This window comes from Ornithorhynchus anatinus, chromosome 12 (assembly GCF_004115215.2).
Source record: "Ornithorhynchus anatinus isolate Pmale09 chromosome 12, mOrnAna1.pri.v4, whole genome shotgun sequence".
In the NCBI taxonomy this organism is placed as follows: domain Eukaryota; kingdom Metazoa; phylum Chordata; class Mammalia; order Monotremata; family Ornithorhynchidae; genus Ornithorhynchus; species Ornithorhynchus anatinus.
The window spans coordinates 19,869,676-19,890,437 of NC_041739.1; the positions used below are offsets into that span (position 1 = coordinate 19,869,676).

Here is a 20,762-nt window from a genome sequence, read left to right on the forward strand (position 1 = left end):
ATTGTTATTATCTCTATTAAGGATGTTTGGCTGTGGTGAGATTTCCAAAGATCCAGATGGCTTATGATCTCGGACTTCTACAGCTTCCTTGACACTTTAAAAGCATGGTGTGGCCTGCTTGTGTGTGCCTTTCCAGATCATTTGGCACAGAGCAGTTCCTGGATGGCTGACTCAAAGAATGTTCATGATGTTTGTGACATGATGTACTGTTAAAGTTTCCCAGAGGACCCAAAAAGATCAACTCTCTAGGTTTATTTTCAAAACCTCAAGCTTGGCTGCACAAAATAGGCCAAATAAAAGTGGATTTAACACACAACCCTATTACACTCATTTGATGACTGGAAACCACCGTGCCTGAGCCAATTAACTTGACACAGACAGGCTTAGTAGTTATGAAATGGCCTTAAGACCTAGAGTAACTTCTTTAGGCATCCAGCTGGAAACTCCTGGTTTAGGTGCTGGTGGCAATGTAGGATGGACAGAAAAAGTAAAGAGGAGGGAAACCCATCTCTTGGCTCTACCAAGCTATAAAGACCATACCCCATTTTTATGCTACTTGTAAAGTACTTATTATGTGTCAGGCACCATACTAAACACTGGCGTGGATACAAGCTAATCAGGTTGGGCACAGTGCACCTCCCACATGGGACTCACAGGATTAATCTCCATTTTACAGATGAGATAACAGGCACAGATAAGTTAAGTAACTTGCCTAATTTCACACAGCAGACAAGTGGCAGAGCCAGGATTAGAACCCTGGTTCTTTTGACGCCCAGACCCATGCTCTATCCACTGGGCCATGCTGCTTCTCCATTCTCCCCAATATCATGTCACGCCTTGTTGCTATTTCTGAACACACACTTTAGTTTGGAGGTGGTCCTAGGTGACATGACTGGCTGGGCCTAGGTAACATAACTCTCTTCTTCCAACCTGATTAAACCCTAACTCCCACAGGAAGAAGAGGGGCCGGCAGAGGGAACTGAGTTACCTGATCATCTGGTTGCCCGCCAGCCCCGCATCCCACAGGTGAAAAGGGTAGACTGAATTCCAGGGACCAGTAACCAGTAATCATCTGGTTACTGGCCTTCACCCACCCTTAGAGACAAGATTAGGACAGTGGCTAGGACTGATAGGACACTGATGTTTTGTCTGGGCTGCAGTAACTGAAAGAAAATGGAAGTGGTATTTTACAGCTCTGCCTCTAACCTTCCATCTCCTCAGGAAGCCTTCCCTGATAAGTCTCTCATTTCCCCATCCTATTTTCCCCTCTCTTCTCTGTCACTCATGAATTTGAGTCTGTACCTTTTAAGGACTTTAGTATGCACCTTGAACCTCTATCCCCATAGCACTTACGTAAGTATTCTTATAGTTAGTCGTTTCCCTTACGTGTAATTGGCTTTAGTGTGTCTCTCCCACTCATTGGTAAGTTCCTCAAGGGCAAGGAACTTGCCTACTTACTCTGTTGGATCCTCTCAAGCACTTACTACAAGCACTCAATATAAATACCATTGATGATCTCTTTTCAGTTCAATTATGCTTTCCACATGCACAGTTGAAAAGAGTTTAGAACACTTCTTTCAATCAAATTTAATTTCTTAATTGTAATAGGGCCTATTTCTTCACTTCCCTGGAAATTCATTCATTGATTCAATCATATTTGTGTGCAGAACACTGTATTAGAACAATAAATAGTAATATTAAGCATGGGTACCATAGCAATGATTTCTGGTTTTCTGTCTCTGCAGTCATTTTTTCGAGGCCCAAGCAGTGTTTGTGTTGAATCTCCATGGACAATGATTTGTGAGCCCACTCTCAGGACCTACCCAAGGAACCCCAAGGACAGCACATTTTCCCATTCAACAGATGATATTTCAGGCTCTTCCCTTACCCTGTTGCTGTCCTAGTTGACTGCTGAGTACCTTCATATTCTAGGTAGGCTGGGGCCAGGGTGATTTTATGGCATTTGTTAAGTACAGTGTGCTAAATACTGGGATAGATACAAGTTAATCAGGTTGAACGCAGTCCATGTCCCATATGGGACTCACAGTCTTAATCCCCATTTTACAGATGAGTTAACCGAGGCACAGAGAAGTTAAGTATCTTGCTCAAGATTACACAGCAAACATGTGGCATAGCCAGGATTAGACCCAGGTCCTTCTGTCTCCCAGGCCTATGTTTTATTCACTAGGCCATGCTTCTTCCCAGTGAGGGATGATGGGAAGAGTCCAGAGCTGCCTGGAACTCCGGGGCCTCAATGAAACATATTTGCTGGGTCAATCAAAAGGACACAATCTAACAGCAAAAAAATCCAAACTCAGTCTGCACAATCTCAACTTAATGCCTTTTGGTTCTTCCGGGCTGAATTGGAACTGAAAATTCAGCAGAACTCCTCCTCCCTCCACAATCATGAACTAGTTCATACATTAGGGCAGTTAAGAAACACATAGACTGGGGGTAAAGTTTTTCATTGTAGGTTGATCCTGCCCAGACCCTGTTCTTAAAATAATAATGGTACTTGTTAGGCACTTACTACATGCCAAAGACTGTTCTAAGCACTGGGAAAGACACAAGTTAATCAGTTTGGACACAGTCCCTGCTGTCCCTCATGGGACCCACAGTCTAAGTAGGAGGGAGTAGGAGTTAAACCACATTTTACAGATAACTGAGGTTCAGATAAGCTAAGTGATTTGTCCAAGGCCACACAGCAGACACATGGCAGAGATAGGATCAGAACCCAGGTCTCCTACTCCCAGGTCTGTGCTCTTTTCACTAGACCACCCTGCTTCCTTATCAAAGGAAGGTGAGAAATCTTCTTCTTTGAAGATTTTTTAATAGAACCCACAACTATGGAAGATGGTGTGAAGGCAGTTCTGCCAGGAGGAAGGAAGATGGGCTAAATCAATCAATAGTATTTACTTTAGACTGTAAGCCCATTGTTGGGCAGGGATCACCTCTACCTGTTGCTGAAATGTACATTCCAAGTGCTTAGTACAGTGCTCTGCACACAGTAAGCACTCAATACATTGTTACCAATTTGTACATTCCAAGCGCTTAGTACAATGCTCTGCACATAGTAAGCACTCAATAAATACTACTGAATGAATAAATACGATTGAATGACTAAATGAATTTAGCACTTTGTGCAGAGTACTGTACTAGGCACTTAATAACCCCGAGGGAAGGAAGTTCCTTTCACTCCTATGAAGCCATTTAGTTTTTCCACCACTTTCACCATTTCCTTTGTAAGAACAATGATAATGAGAAACAATGCTTCCAGTGCTGTTCCTTTGCAGTCATTTTTTTCTTTTAGTACCAAAATCTTTAGGATTAGTTTGGGAATTAATGGAGAGACAGAACAGAAAGATTTGCCCCTTCCATATTAGTATTTATCACTCTGAAAGATTAGACAAATGAAAAGGTAGCTTGGATCTTGACTTTTCTTACAGGATTTGGGGGGCTAATTTTCAATATGAGAATGAGAAAAACATTTTACCTTTGGGCAGCAGTCTGATTTGTCAGGAAATTCCTCTTGCTATGATGTGCGGATGAAGAAAATGTGGAGTAATATGATCCAGATGTTTGAGCTGCCATTTTACCAGTAATGTAGACGTGTTTTTATATGTACATGTCCAGATGGCAACCCTTCCAGCATTATTAATGTATTCCAGATACGAAGGCTTCTCCTCTACATCTATAGGACTAGATTGCACATATTTTATCCCTTTATATATGAGGCAGAACATTCCTACATTTCATATGTGACAGTTACTATTAAAAATGAGAAGGTTTAACTGCTCTGGAAATTGATAAAGAATCTTTTTTAATTGCTATGAAATGTGGGCTCATTTTCAAAATTAACTCTTCTGCTAGAATTACTGAATACATAATACAAATTTCTGACTCATCCCCACTAAATTAAGAATATTTAAACTGTGGTATGCATTTTAAACCTACTACAGAAATTAACTTTCTGTATTGAGTTCATTTTTATAATTTTTAACCTCCACTTTGTGTTCTACAATACCTGCTTTTTAGAGGCACCATATCTACAATATAAACATCTGTAGTCACTATAAATTAGGCCCAGGTTTTAACTAATATTCAAATAAGAAAAATTGGGAATCTGGACGAAATGGCGTAGAAGCAGTGTGGCTTGATGGAAAGCGCATGGGCTTAGGAGTCAGTGGTTGTGGGTTCTAATCCTGGCTCCGCCACTTGTCAGCTGTGTGAGCCTGGGCAAATCACTTGACTTTTCAGTGCCCCAGTTACCTCATCTGTAAAATGGGGATTAAGACTGTGAGCTCCACCTGGGACAACCTGATTACGCTATATTTATCCCAGCACTTAGAACAGTGCTTGGCACATAGTAAGCACTTAACAAATACCAACATTATTATTAGTATTATTACCCTCCAAGATGTCCAGTTCCTTCAGCTCCAAGGAACTCTAATAATATTGCAAAAAGGAGTACAAGTGCTAGTTTTAGAGTTTGAGGTATGGGTTTGGACACTGCCCCCCCTAATCTGGCATTCCTCTGCAGAACTGGGAGAAGGAAGGGTATTTCTCTCCCCCATCTCCCATCCCCTCCTTAGGCAGATGCACACGTTATTCTGCACATGTCTTCCCTGAGAGATTCAGGTTGCATGTACTCTACTCTGGAGTAAGAGGTGGTGGTGGTGGTGGTGGAGGAAGCCTGACTGCCCTGAAGGGAGCCAAGTCTTAGGAAGAAGGGAAAATATCTGCATGGAAAGTAGAGCTAGGGTGCAGGTGACATGGGCTTCAGAAGAGAGGAGGTTTTGTGCAGAAGCTGCAGTAAGTACAGATGAATTCTTCACAACTTACAGCCACTGTGCCTATGTCCATTAGCCCAGGGAGACCCTTGGCAAAAGCCCAAGCTATTTTATGTAGGGTCTAACACTAGGCAGAGCACTTGGAGGGCAGGGTGGCTGTCTTGAGACACCAATTTATAAACGTGAAGTTCAATAAAAATGATTGATTGATTGAAGTCGAGATACCTGAGGTTTCAGAAGGGGATTGAACTCCTAGAGATCCACAGGGGCACTCCCACCACTAGCCTGGCCAGAGCAACTTAAGGAAATTTTCCAAATAATTGAGACTAAATGCCACCCCTATGACCCTCAAATAAAAAATTTAAAAAAACCTTGCCCTTTTCTTATTTTTAAATAACTATACAACTGTAGACCCTATTGTTATTTTTTTTTTGCTTGGCTTATGGGATTTTTAAAATCACATCAGTTCTCAGTTCTCTGCTTTACTTTCCTAGGGAATGTCTGTTTATTGTCATATTGTACTCTCCCAGTTGCTTAGCACTGTGCTTGCACATGGTAAGCGCTCAATAAATACAACTGAATGAATGAATAAATGAATAGTGCACCAATCTGGTTTCAGTAGAAATGTACTCACTCAAGTCACAGAAGTAGAGACTTTGTTTTGATGATAAAACTTTCACTCAAGGATAGATAATTTTCATTGTTCATTAATGGTTTAGTATCATCCCTGGGGTTCTCTTACTAGTTGTATAGCAAAGTCGTTTGGTAAAATATTCGATATCATTAAATCCATGACCTGTTTTTAAGAGGTGCTGAAAGAATGGTTTCCTCTGTAAATGCATTTCAATATCATCAAAACTGAAATACGTAAGGATAGAAATGTTAATTAACATAGAGATGTTAGAAAGTAGGCTTGTTGCAGGAAGGGAATGTGCTTGCCAACTCTACTGTATTGTACACTCCCAAGTGCAAGTACAGTGCTCTACACATAGTAAGTGCTCAATTACATTGATTAGAATCTGAAAAAGCAATAGAACATATTTAACAGTGATTAATCGCTTAAGAATTCCAAGATAGTCGCTGCATTTCTAAGGAATAAATACAACTAAATTGAATGGGATTTCAGATCCATTTCCTTTTTTTGAAAGAAGTGGGACAGAGATGGCAACCAGAGATCTGGTACTGCCAGATGACTTGAAGTATGTAAAACGGATCTGGAATCTTTTATCTATTTTTTTTTAAGTTCCCCGCAATCTTCCCAACTATATTCAACTATTCATTTAATTCCTTCCTTCATTCAGTCATATTTATTGAGCACTTACTGTTTGCAGAGCACTGTACAAAGCACTTGGAAAGTACAATTCAACAATAAATAGAGACAATCCCTACCCAACAATGGGCTCAGTCTAGAAAGTATAGGCCATGTAAATAACTACAAAAATGCAGCAATTTTTTTTAATCTGCCACTTTCCAATATGCCCTGGTAGTAAAAATGAATGCAATTAACATTCTTCCTACATTGTTAACTTCCTGTTTAGTTATCGTGGCTGTTTGCAAAACAAGAAAATCCTAAATGCCTTCCAACACAGGCTTAAATACCTGTCTGTTCTACAAAGAGGGATTAATTAGGATGGGACTTCAGCACTCAACAGGTGGTCTGCTTATAAAATGACCAACCGGGCCATTAGTGGCCCACCCAATTCTATTTTGTAATTACATAACAGTACATGAGACATTTTAACACAAGCTTCTTTGGAAATTACCTATGGCAATGAGAACTGAAACTAGTAAGAAGCTACAGCATTATTTGCATATACAATTTTAGCTCAGCACTTTTACTTTTAGGGTCATGAAGGCCAATACTGAAGTTATTTAAAAAATGTGACACTGATCAAATCTGTATTTGGCAGGCATATGTGTTTTTTTTGGATGTTGAAAAACTGGGGTTATTTGCCCAATGCAGACCTGACATTTGGCACAAACCTTATGGAAATGAGGTTAATAATAATAATAATTAAGATATTTGTTAAGTGCTTAGTATGTGCCAAGCACTGGGGTAGGTAGGAGATAATCACCTTGGACACAGTCCCTAGCCCACAAGAGCCTTATAGTCTACAGTGAGAGAGAACAAATATTGAATGAGGAGGAATATTGGTGAGGAAACTGAGGCACAGAAAAGTTAGATGACTTCCCCAAGGGCACCTAGCAGGTAAGTGGTGGAGTCAGGATTAGAACCCTGTTTCTTGGCTCTCCTGTTTCTTAGCTCTCAGGCCTGTGCTCTTTCCCTTAGCCCACACTACTTCTCTGAATGCCAGTCTGTCAGCCTGACTACCTGCATTTCACCCAACCACACTCACCTATTCTGGTTTCATACCCAGATACCACCCTCCATAAGGCTTTCACTCCCTCACACAGGCTCCTGTTTGGTGCTGATCTTTAGACCTCCAAATCTTCGGGCCAATAAGGGCAGAACTCCAACTGGGGCGGCTGCATGGGGGGGTGCAACCACAATACTTTGTGCAAATATGTCCCTCTCCCCATTCCCTCCCACCCACTACAATCACCAAAGGATGGTGGAGGGGCTCCCTACTGTGAACAATAAAACTAGCCCAACTCCAAACCAGCTGGACTTCAAGGATGGGGGCCTGGAGCGACAGAGCTCAGAGTGCTCACACACTAGCCTTCTTCTCTCCTCACTCTCTCTCAGGAGGGAAGGGAGAGTGGGCCACAATATCAGAAGGGGGAACTTCAGCTTGGAACTTCAATACTGAGACCCAGGCAGAAATGGTTTTCCTTCACTGGGAACCCCTAGGCAGCTGCCTATCAGGACCAGTGACCACTGAGAGTACGAACTCACAGGGGAAAAAAGCATGGGTACACATCTTGATCAGATTGCTTTTAACTGATTCATATAAAATATGACAAAGATCACCATTGCCAATCCCTCTCTGATTCAGTTGAAAGTGTATGCCTGATTAAGAAACCTGTGGATTCTGGATCTACATGTAAAACCGGCAGTTCATTGTTCTCTTATTTTCCCTTGTGATCCATGGACACTCGAAGAGTTTGTACTGAGAGATTTTAATTATTATGGCCATTCAAAAATGATTTCAGACACAGATTTAGATAATTGCAGCACTTTCAAAATGCTTCATAACTTTTGTTACTTTATCCAGGTAAAATCCCTATTGGTCATTATTAACCATTTAGACTGTGAGCCCATTATTGGGCAGAGATCGTCTCTGTTGTCAAATTGTACATTCCAAGCTCTTAGTACAGTGCTCTGGACATAGTAAGTGCTCAATAAATATGATTTAATGAATGAATGAATATTACACTCTAAATTTTGAATTCTAGTCATGACCCTGATTCATAAGTTATATATTCAAACTAACAAACCAGCAATAGAACCTGCATATCACTTCATAGCTGATTCTTTGGCTATTCATTAAAAAAAAAATCAAGATCAAATTTAAATCTGTGGGGAAAAATATTAAGTTGACTTAAATGATCTAAATAAAATGAGAGCATTGGTCATAGCTGAGATGGGTTCCCAAGCTGGTCATATCTGGGAAACAAAGAGAACAATTGTCTTGTTTGATTGGACAAATTGAGACTTTCTGGGGCTCAGCCCTCTAGGGTCATCTGGCTTTTCCACAGTGACTGACAACTCTTGTGTGCCTGAGCTTCTTTTTTTTTTTTAAATGGTATTAAAAGTTTACTGTGTGCCAGAGACTATACTAAGAAATGGGGTACATACAAGATAATCAGGTTGGACACAGTCCCTGTTCCACATGGAGCTCACAGTCTTAATCTCCATTTTACAGATGAGGTAACAGAGGCACAGAGAGGTTAAGGTCACACAGCAGACAACTGGCAGAGCCTGGATTAGAACGCAGGTCCTCTGATTCCTAGGCCCATGCTCTATCCACTAGACCATGCTGCTTCCTCCCACCTCCAGAAAACTAGGCTTGCCAAGAGACAGCAGGTAGCATTCAGGCTTATGTTCCAGATACCCGGGGCCCAAGTGGGTCACTTTCCCACTATAATGGAGTCCAGAAGCTCAGGGTAAGAGCTTCTTTGGGTCACAGAAGAAAAAGGTGAAATTTGAAGTGCAAAGAATTATTCTAAAGAGGGCATTAATATACCTGATCCATAGATGCCAAGTTTTCATTACAAATATGGGAGGGAAAAGGGGACAGGGACTTTAGGGGGTGAGGACTGGCAAAGGACAAGCTTCAAAATCAGCATTTTGATCATTTGGAAATTTTCAGATCTTTTCTGAGACCTGGAATGATACAGAAAGACTGGGAATCCATCTGAAAAAGTTGTGAGGGCAATTACCCTCCTCACGCCCATTTGGTTGGGCCCCCAGTTTAGCTGCACTTCTTATTAAATTCATCATACCTGAGAGGTAATGTTTATGCCTATTAACATGGTAAAACAGAAAAGAAAAAAGACCCAAGACAATCACACAATTTCTTAAAAACTGAAGAGCAAATTCCACAAGAGTGGAAAAGCAAAAAATGTAAAAGTACTTCACAGGGCTGAAGTAAGTCCATAGTAGGAAGCTAGTTGTGTGGGAATTCCATTTACTCTTTCAGCCCACATGAGCCCAGGGACTGCATTAAACGAGGCCCTAGAAGCCTGACTTTAGAGCCTAACTTCCTTCCAAGAAATAACTAAGGCCCAGGGAGAATCTAATGATTTCTTAATAAGTAAAGGTCTTGGCAATGCTTCACCTAGCCTGGAAATTCAGTGCAACAGAGTTGAGTCTTCAATGAAATGCTCTGTCTTTATTGCTGATTTTAGGTTTAGCCAAAATGTTTCTCTCTCAGTCTCATCTGACGGCCATTTGAGGTAGGTCTTGGTGTTCATGATCTTCCGCAGCTTGCAGAACCTTTGGGGAATTGCCTTCTTCTCGATGGGCTCCAGAAGAATTAGAATGGCAGAATCATTGTTCTCATCGAAGAGTCGGAAGTGGGAGAAGTCCAGCTCGTACTTGCACCACTCACTCTTAACGAAGTTTTCTGACAGCACAAACAGAGTTTTGTGACTCTTTTCAATGGAGTCAATGATGTTGTCAATGATCCATTTGCCAGGCACAAAGTCTCTTTTATGAAGACACAATCTAAAGGGCGGGTTAGAGTGTTCTAGTTCCTGCACCATTAGATTTTCCACCCAGTAGGAATCTTCTTCACTGTAGGAAACAAAAGCATCAAAGTAGATTTCCTTATTCTGGGTTTTTCTGGGCTTCCTTTTGGCCTGGAGCCAGGCCCAAGTCATTTTCATATACCAGATTCCATGAAAATGGTGGCAGAGAGCGACAGTGAGTATTATGATCAGAAAAAGAATGCAACATATTACGGACACTAACAGAGCTCTGTGGCATTCAAAAAGTGGAAGATGAGTATCCTGAACTCTTTGGCCCCTCACGTGGGATGGTGAATCACATATATAGTTTTCAGGCCAATCGGTCAGAACACTGGCTATTGCCTGCTGGTCCTGAAGGAAAGTCAGAAAAACACAAGAGCAAATGAAGTTGTTGCCACCAACTTCTAGAGCCTTCAGTTTCTGGAAAGACTCAAATTCTTTCCTGGAGAAAACATTCAGTGCGTTCTTGCTGATCCTCATGACCAATAAGTTTGGGTACAGCCTACCCTCCGGTAAGGTCTTCAGCTTGTTTTTGGAAAGGTACAGTTCTTTGAGCCGTGGGAGGTTCAATATAAAATCTTTGAGATTATTATTACTGACATCTAAAATTTCAAGCGTTCTAGGGATGCAGTCTGTCAATCTGGGAATTCGGGTGCCAGACATATTCAAATATTTAAGATTTTCTGGCCACTGGCAAGATTCGGGCATGGAATCAAACTTGTTCTGGCTAATGTCAAGATTGATCAGTTTTTTCAGAGTACTTAAACTTGCCCCCGTTTGATCCACATATCGCAAACTATTCTGACTTAAATTTAAGGTTTGTAGGGAGGGCCATGCACCGTCACAGGCAGAATTCTTCAGTAATTCATCAAATAATATATTTCCACTAAGATCCAAATATTCCAGTAATTCAAAACTTCGTGAAAAGGGACAAGGAACCAAGAAAACCTTTGAATTTTCAATTGTAAGTGTCTTGAGTCTTCCTACTAGGGAGTACACAGGTTTCATGTCTCGAAATAAGAAAAACTTTGGAATCTGTAACCTTCTAATTATGACTGTTTCTAAGGAACCTGTATAATTATCGTTCCATGTGCCTGAATCATCATACCAATCTCCAACTCCAAAAAGCACACCATCTTCTAGAGTTACCTCTAGCAACCGAACGGCAAGAGATAGCATTTTAAAAATTGTAATCGCACTTTCATCTGTCATCTCGACATGTCTTAATTCAATTCTCTTTAGTTGAGGACTGGCTACTGGGATCGACATTGAAATATTTCTCGGTTTAGAAGATGTAAGATCGCTTAAAATCTTTAGCACTATATCAGATTTGGTTACATTTAACAGCAGGTGATTTATATTCTGAGTTGATTGCAAACTGTGGGGTTGATACTGCTGAAGGTTTGAACCATCAATCTCAAGTTCTTCCAGATCTGAAATTCCTTCAAAATCTTGTTTCCGAATCTCAGAGAAGTACTGACCATTGCCCACTTTTAAAGATCTCAGTTTTTTGAGGTGAGCAAAAAGGGGACTTTGTCCAAGGTCTGGATATGGATTTTCTAATAAGTTTAAGGATAGCAAGGAAGAAAGAGATTGGAACCAGGAGGGAGACAAACTAGACAGGCGATTCTTGGATAAATCCAAAAGTTCTAGAATTCCCAGGGAAAGAAAGGCGTCTTCATCTATTGTGCCAATCTGGTTGGCCTGGAGCATCAGAGCTTTCAGGTTCACACAATTCTGTAGATCTGTTTTCCCGACGTGTCTGATGCTGTTCTTGGACAGGTCGAGCTGTTGCACTGTAACGGTGAGGCCCGGTGGAATGGTGCTGAAAGCCAGGGAGGACCCATTGCAGAAACCCGTGGCATCACAGAGAAGGGAAATGTGTTCAGCTGTGACTTTATCGGTGAGATTCAGAAGAGCCCATAGGATGCCCGTACAGCAGATGAGGTGTCTCTGCATCCTGAGCTCCAACCTAAAAAGTGAAAAATGATCGGGAAGTTTACATCCTGCAAAATGGATCTATGCTTTTGTGAGGATGGTGGAGAAAATCTACAAAGAGCATTAAAGTGTACATTTGGAGAAATTAATAAAGTAGGATAGTGCTTGTTTTTTGTCTTTTTTAAATGGTATTTTTTAAGCGCTTACTATATGTCAAGCACTCTAATACATGCTGGGATGGATACAAGCTAATCAGGTTGGACATGGTCCCACACAGGGCTCACAGCACTAATCCCCATTTTTACAGATGAGATAATTGAGGCACAGAGAAGTTAAGTGACTTGCCCAAGGTCACACAGCAGACAAGTGGCAGAGCTAGGATTAGAACCCAGGTCCTTCTGACTCCCAGGCTTGTGCTCTATCCACTAGGCCACACTGCTTCTCTCGCTGCTCGTTATATTTTAGTAGCATGAATAATGTTGAGCCCTCGTCTCCAAATGCTGTTGCAAAGAAATGGACTGTTTCTCCCCAAGGTGCCAGGGAGAGGAACCCAGTTTCTCAGCTGAATGGCTTTTTGAATGAAGCAGGCATGCAGAGCTACTTGATTTGGAAAATGAAGATTTCAGTTAGAACACTCTGCGTGGCAAGGCAACAGCAGGGCTAATTTTTGTTTTCCCAGAAGTAAAATTGTCATTCCATCCTGGCATCTTCAGCCAGGGATCTGGTAAACCCATTCTAATCCCCATTCTAAACCCCACTTCTTTCCCCTGAATTCTGCCACCTCCACCAATCAGTGGTATTTCTTGAGCACTTATTGGGTGCAGAGTACAGTACTAAGCTCACTGGAGTGCACAATCCAGTAGACATGATAGACATGATCCCTGTCCACAGGAGCTACAGCCTACGGTCTACTCTTGTTCCTCTTTAAACCTCTTCCTCTCTGCTCCCCTTCCCACCCTCCTCCCCGACTTCCAGTCATAGTTTTTTAAATAGCTTTCCCGCAGCTCCCAGCTCCCGCAGCACCTTTCACCCCAGTCCCGTACCCTTGATTCCGTCCCCTCCCATCTCGGCAGTGCCCCTGCGGCTTCCCCTCTAACTTGTTCTCCCACTGCTGCTTTAAATTTTTTTTGTAAAGTTTTCTTGGCTGATTCCTTTCCACTTGTAGCTCCCAGGATTGTCCCAGGGGAGGAGGCCAGGGAGAGATCACCACTACCCTCCCCAAGTCCATCCTGACCAATCAATCAATGATATTTACCGAACGCTTACTATGCTCAGACCACTACATTAAGCAGTTGGAAGAATACAACAGAGTTGGTAGACATGATCTCTGCCCACAAGGTACCTACAATCTAAAGGCGGAGATGTACATTAAAATAAATCACAGATAGGGGAAGCGACAGAGCACAAGAGCACAAGTGCTGGGGGGCTGAGGGTGGGTTATCAAAATGCTTAAGGAGTACAGACGTCAGTGCATAGGCAACCCAGAAGGGAGGGCAAATCCGGATGGAGTTGGGAAATGAGGGATTACTTAGGGAAGGCATATGAAAGGAGATGTGATTTTAGTAGGACTTTGAAGGTGGGAAAGAGTGGTGATCTGAAAGATATGAAGGGAGAGGAAATTCCAGGCCAGAGGCAGGACCTTGGCAGGGGGTCTGGGACAAGACAGATGAGCTCCTCTAGAATTGTAAAGTAGTTGTGGGCAGAGAAAGTGACTACCAACTCTGTTGTCTTGCATTCTCCCAACTGCTTCACACAGTGCCGTGCACACAGTAAACATCCAATGAATGCCAATGAATGACCGATCGAGGTATAGTGAGAAGTTTGGCATTGGAAGAGCAGAGTGCATCCACTGGGTTGTAATGGGAGATGAGTGAGGTGAGGAAGGAAGGAGAGCTGATTGAGTGCCTTAAAACGGATGGTAAAGAGTTGCTGTTTGATGCAGGGAAGGATGGGCAACCACTGGAAGTTTTTGAGGAGTGGAAGGATATGGATCGAACAGCATTTGGCAGCCAGAGTGAAGTACGCACCAGGGAGGGAGAGACAGGAGGTGGAGAGGTCGGGCCCTGGGGGTATTGTGGTCCTGGGAGCTGCAAGCCGCAAAGGGGGTGACGATGACACTGGGAGGGAGAGGCGAAAGTAGGCTTACTTAATTGCTAGATGAGGAACCCAGAGAGGGATGACATTACATTAGAAAAGGAGCATGGCCTAGTAGATAGAGCATGGGCCTGGGAGTCAGAAGGGCATGGGTTCTAATCCCCGCTCTGCGACTTGTCTGCTGTTTGTCCTTGGCAAGTCATTTTACTTCTCTGTGCCTCGGATACCTCATGTGTCAAATGGGGATTGAGATTTTGAGTTCCACATGGGACAGGGACTATGTCCAAGCCAATTTGCTGCTATCCACCCCAGTGCTCAATATAGTGCCTGGTACATAGTAAGCACTTAACAAATACCATAATTATTATGGCCCTCTGCACTTTCCAATATACTTTCCAACACTCCCTTTTACATCGCCCTTCCACTTGGATTTGCACTCTTTGCTCATCCCTCGCTCAGCTCTGCAGCAGTTTTGTACATTCCGTAATTTATTATAATAATAATAATGATGGTCTTTGTTAAGTGCTTACTATATGCAAAATACTATTCTAAGAGCTGGGGTAGATACAAGGTAATCAGGTTGTGCCACATGGGGCTTGCAGTCTTAATCCCAATTTTCCAGATGAGGGAACCGAGGCAGAGAGGTTAAGTGACTCGACCAAAGTCACACAGGTGACAAGTGGCGGAGCCGGGATTAGAACCCACGACCTCTGACTCCCAAGTCCTTCGTCTTCCCACTAAGTCATGCTGTTCAGCCCATGGCACAGGCAAGTGACTTTGGGCAAGTCACTTAACTTCTCGGTGCCTCAGTTACCTCATCTGTAAAATGGGGATTAAGATTGTGAGCCTCACATGGGACAACCTGATTATCCTGTATCTACCTCAGCGCTTAGAACAGTGCTCAGCACATAGTAAGTGCTCAACAAATACCAACATTATTATTATTATGATTAATCCCCATTTTACAGACGATGTAACTGAAGCACAAAGAAGTTGAGTGGCTTGTCCAAGGTCACACAGCAGACTAGTGGTAGAGCTGGGATTAGAACCCCCATCTTCTGACTCCCAAGCCCATGCTCTTTCCACTAAGCCACACTATTTCTCATTAATTTATATTAATACCTGTTTCCCCTTCTACAGTACAAGCTCACTGTGGGCAGGGAATGTGTCTACCAACTCTGTTATATTGTACTCTCCTAAGTGCTTAGTACGATGCTCCGCATACGGAAAGCACTCAATAAATATTTATTGGGTGTGCCATTGAGAAGGGGAAGTCATTCTGTTTTCTTCTTCCTTTACCATGTCCTTTTCATTGGGGAAGCATGATTCCTTTGCCTCACAGCACTAAAGTACAAACCAGATTCAAGCCACAGGAAGGGAGCAGAGTAGACTTCTCTACTTTTTACATGTTCTTCCAGTGACCTACAAAGAAGGTTTCTGGGATAGTGTGACTCTTCTGCTCCTGATTTTCTGGCTGGTGTGGTATAAAGTGTGAGTTTTTAACACTAGGTTTTTTAATTTTTTCAACCTCACCCCTGCACTGCCTATGCCTGCTGCTTCCAAATAACACCCTTCCGATTGGGACATTGCATGATGATGAGAACAGTGATTGCCCAGAAAGAGTGGCATCATCTTAGCTCGGGTGTGGCTGGGAGGGAGTCTGTACCACAGCACCAGGTGAGATCCTGATGAAGGTTGACTCTCTTCATGGGTGATGGATGCACCTTGTTTCGGTGGAGTCTTTCCTCACTGCAAGATTATTGATAGTAGGACTGGTTTTGTATTCGACAGTTGCAGGGATCAAGGCCTTCCAATCTGCCCAGGGAGAAATGTCTGTCTCAGATACTGTGCTGCCCATGGCCTAGTACATAGAGCATAGGCCTGGGAGTCAGAAGGACTTGGGTTCTAATTCCCATTCTAGTCTCATTCTGCCACTTGTCTGCTGTGTGACCTTGGGCAAGTCACTTAACTTCTCTGTAACTCAGTTACCTTATCTGTAAAATGGGGATTAAGACTGTGAGCCCCATGTGGGACAGGGCCTGTGTCCATCCTGATTGCTTTGTATCTACCTCAGAGCACATACTAAGAGCCTAACAAATACCATAAAGAAAAGCCACCGCCCTTGCCTGCGAATGCCCTATTCTAATGATCATACTCTTCTGGCTCTGTCACGTCTACTTGTATGGAGGAGAATAATAATATGTGTTAAGTGCTTGCTATGAGCCGTGCACTGTGCTAAGTGCTGTTACTGTTGGGGTAGATACAAATCAATCAGGTCAGATGCAGTCCCTGTCCCACATGAGGCTCACAGTCTGAGTATGAGGGAGAGTGGGTATTAAAATCCCATTTTACAAGATGAGCAAACTGAGACCCAGAGAAGTCGAGTGACTTGCCGAAGGTCACACAGCAGGCACACGCCAGAACGGAGATTAGAACCTAGATCCGCTGACTCCCAGGCTCAAGTTTTTTCCACTTGGTGCAGTGATTTGTTGTGATTGTAGTTCTTCGATAGTTTTTCATTTCTGGTTCTGGACAAAAGTGAAAAAGAGCCTCTTTCACCTATGAGAGGCTCAGTGTTAGTTGAGCTATGCTCAACAGTGGCTTACAGAATGGATGAAGGTACAGTGGTGTCTATTGCCATTTAATTGTGAGATATTCTGTTCCATAACAACAGAGAACACCAATTCTCTCTACCAGCTGCCACGTGATGCGATACCACTGGCACAGCAAAGACTGGGCAAGAGCGTGTGGATGGCTCAGTGCAAGCCATTAGCACAACTGCAAAAAACAACTCCAGACAATAGCTTGCTGGTGGCCAGACATATCTTCTCCCACTCAAATATTGACATGGGAACAATACTCACTCTAAACAGCAAGGGGCCAGAAAAAATGTACCACTGTATTTTCACGGCTAAAGTACGCAAGTGTGAAAGAGATTCTCGGCCTCTCTCTCTCTCTCTCCCTTTATAAAATCTCACCATTGCAGTATCATCTTGAAACAGAAGGACAACTCTACTTTACACACTGTGCTCTGTCAGCACTTGGAAGCACATATACAAATAGAAGACAGATCTGTCCTTGAAGAGCTTACAATCTAGTGTAGGGTGCATTAGTGCATTAGCTCAGCTGAACAGTTTACACTCTACACCATTTCTCGTTAAAAACAGGCAGAATAAAAATCTCAGTTATACAAGTTTCAAAGCAAAAAAAAAAAAACCATGGAAATTGTCATTTAGTCGAATTGAGGAAGTACAAAAGGGAACTCCAGAAAACATGAGTCAACAATAACTATTCTATGCTTGAAACTCAAGTTGTTCCTGTGGATGATGGGGAATTCCGCTTCTATTACCAGGTTTTGGAGCTCCCTGAACCTAACACTCAAAACAAAACCAAACTTGGGGAGGCAGCATGACCTAGTGAAAAGAGTAAGGACCTGGCAGTTAGAAGATCCAGGTTCTAGGCCCCGTCCTGCAATTGGCCTGCTGAGTAACCTTAGGCAAGTCACTTAAATTCTCCGGGTCTAAAGTCTCCTCATCTGTAAAATGATAACTTCTCTCCCTTCTGCTTATATTGTTAGCCCCAAGTAGGCCAGGAATTATGTTCAAATTGATCATTTTCAATCTACCTTAGGGTTTAGCATAGTGCCTGTCATCTAGTAAAGCTCAATACCAAAAATAAATAAATAATACACAGTGTAATAAGATGCATTCTTTTCCAGATAGTTTTCCAGTCAGTGCATTCCAGGTTCTAGGCCTCGTCCTGCAATTGGCCTGCTGAGTAACCTTAGGCAAGTCACTTAAATTCTCCAGGTCTAAAGTCTCCTCATCTGTAAAATGATAACTTCTCTCCCTTCTGCTTATATTGTTAGCCCCAAGTAGGCCAGGAATTATGTTCAAATTGATCATTTTCAATCTACCTTAGGGTTTAGCATAGTGCCTGTCATCTAGTAAAGCTCAATACCAAAAATAAATAAATAATACACAGTGTAATAAGATGCATTCTTTTCCAGATAGTTTTCCAGTCAGTGCATTCAAAACTGGGCTATATTTAGTTATCCTTAACCATATTTGACTCTTTCTCCCTCTTCTTTTTTAAATTTCAGTTTTTATGAACCTTATGTTCTCCAATATCTGGTCCCATTCCCTAAGTTCCATGTTCTTGGACAGAGCCCAAAACCAAAACAGAATCCCTGTCAATGTCTTCTGCCACAACCACCACCACCAAAAAAAAAAAAATCTGAATAACTGTTATTATCACTGCCTTCCACCCCAGATGTAAGAATACAGGAAATGTCTATAGAGGTCCAATCAATCAATTCCACCCCCTTCACTCCACAGAAACCTCCTTCTCGGAGGTCACCAATGATCTCACTTCTTGCCAAATTCAACAGCCTCTACTTCATCCTAATCCTCCTCAACCTCTCAGTTGCCTTCAACATTATTGATCACCCCCTACTTCTGTAAACATTGGTCAACCTTGGCTTCACTGACACTGTCCTCTCCTGGTACTCCTCCAATCTCTCTGGCCACTCATCCCCAGTGTCTCTCCGGGCTTCTCCTCTGCCTCCCACCTGCTAACTGTAGGAGTCCCTACAGGCTCAGTTCTGGGTCCCTTTATATTCTCCATCTAGACCCACTCCCTTGGAGAACTCATTCGCTCCTAGGGTTTCAATTATCATTTCCATATGGATGATTCACAAATCTACATCTCCAAATCTGATCTCCCTTCTTCTCTGCATTCTCATATTTCCTCCTGCCTTCAAGTTATCTCTGCTTGGAGGTCCTGTTGACACTTCAAACTTAATATGTCCAAAACAGAACTCATCATCTTCCCACCCAAATCCTTTTCTTCCTCTGACTTTCCCATCAGTGCAGATGGCACCATCATCCTCCTTGTCTCACACAACCATAACCTTGACATTATCCTCAACTCAACTCTTTCATTCAACCGACATATTCAATCTGTCACCAAATCCTGTCTGTTCATCCTTCATAATATCACTAAAATCCATCCCTTCCTCCCCATCCAAACTGCTACCACTTTAGTCCAAGCATTTATCCTCTAGACTGTAAGCTTTTAAGGACAGGAAACGTGTCGGCTAATTCTTTTGTGCTCTCCCACGGGCTTAGAACAGTGCTCTGTACATAGTAAGTGATTAATAAATACCACTGACTGATTATCCTATCCCACCTTGATTACTGCATTAGCCTCCTTGCTAACCTCCATGCCTCCTGGCTCTCCCAATCCAGTCGATACTTCTGCCCGGATCATTTTTCTACCAAAATGTTCAAGCCATGTTTACCCACTCCTCAAGAACCTCCAGTGATTGTCCATCCATCTCTGCATCAAACAGAAACTCCTTAGCTTCAGCTTTAAAGCATTTCCCACACAACCCTGCCCACATATTTCGCTCATAATAATGTTGGCATTTGTTAAGCACTTACTATGTGCAGAGCATTGTTCTAAGCGCTGGGGGAGATACAGGGTAATCAGGTTGTCCCACATGAGGCTCACAGTCTTAATCCCCATTTTACAGATGAGGTAACTGAGGCACAAAGAAGTTAAGTGATTTGCCCATAGTCACACAGCTGACAAGTGGCAGACCCGCGGTTCGAACCCATGACCTCTGACTCCTAAGCCCGGGCTCTTTCCACTGAGCCACGCCAACCTACTCACTGTACCTTGTCTTGTCTAGCTCGATGCTGATCTCCCACCCACATCCTGCCTCTGGCCTGGAATTCCCGCCCTCTTCATATCTTACTGACGATTCCATCTTCAAAGTCTTATTAAAATAATATCTCCTCCAAGAGATCTTCCCCAATTAAGTCCTCTTCCTCTTCTACCACTCCTTCTGTGTCGGCCTTGCACTTGGATTTGCACCCTCTAGTCACCCCTCTCTCAGTCCCACAGCATTATGTGCATGTCTGTAATTTATTTACATTAATCTCTGTATCCCCTTTAGATTGTAAACTGGCAGTGGGCAGGGAACTTATCAACCAGCTTTTGTTACATTGCACTCCCCCAAGCGCATAGTACCATACTCCGTCCACAGTAAATATGACTGATTGATTGACTGATTAATGGTAATTATTTAGCACTTACTGTATTCAGAGCACTGTACTAAGTGCTTGGCTTAGTACAATATAATAAAGTTGGTAGACTGCCGAGAACAAGTTTACAATCTAGAGGGGGAGACAGACATTAAAATAAATTACATATAGAGACAATAGGAGAGACCAAGGATATGTGCAATAGTGCTGTGGGAATGGGGTGAATATCAGGTGCTTAAGGACAAAATTCAGAAAGTCTCATGAATATAGGGCATTCTCCAAGTAGCCCACAGGAGCTATTACATCAATGATCCAGAGGTTGTTACAGTATCAAAAGTAACTCCACAGCTGGACCACTGACCTGTCCACATCCTCCCCATTTCAACGCCCTCCACCTGGTGATGCCAATATGGCACCAGAGCAAGGGAGGATCAGGAATAGTTCATCTGTCACTCAGACAGCTGAAGTAGAAGGTGGAGAAAAAGTCCACTGCTAACCCTTTGGAGAGCAACAGTATGTAAAGTTTGGGTAAAGGCAGGGGGTAGTGATAGGCAAAGGATGGGGAAGGGAAAGCTGAAGTTGGGAAAGGATCCTCCTGAGTGGAGAAGCCAGCATCTTACACCTGAAGAGGAGGAAGAAGAAGGAACACAGAGGGAAGGGGGGTTAAAGGAATGTGGCACTAAGGATTTGGGATAGATGAGTGGAAAACGTGAAACAAGGGGTGAAGGGAGCACTC

The 20,762-nt window shown here is 42.7% G+C and overlaps 1 protein-coding gene across 1 annotated transcript; it reads right to left on the reverse strand.

Annotated features, from left to right (window-relative positions):
- Positions 1–9,255: 9,255 nt before the first annotated feature.
- On the reverse strand, positions 9,256–11,930 carry TLR2 (toll like receptor 2). The gene has a single exon (XM_007671810.2). It carries the CDS (start codon positions 11,901–11,903, stop codon positions 9,546–9,548), a length of 2,358 nt encoding a protein of 785 aa, XP_007670000.1. The 5' UTR covers positions 11,904–11,930; the 3' UTR covers positions 9,256–9,545.
- Between the last annotated feature and the right edge of the window lie 8,832 nt (positions 11,931–20,762).

Excerpts from the sequence above, each read along its gene's own strand:
- TLR2 (XM_007671810.2), bottom strand. The coding sequence starts at position 11,903 with ATGCAGAGACACCTCATCTGCTGTACGGGCATCCTATGGGCTCTTCTG.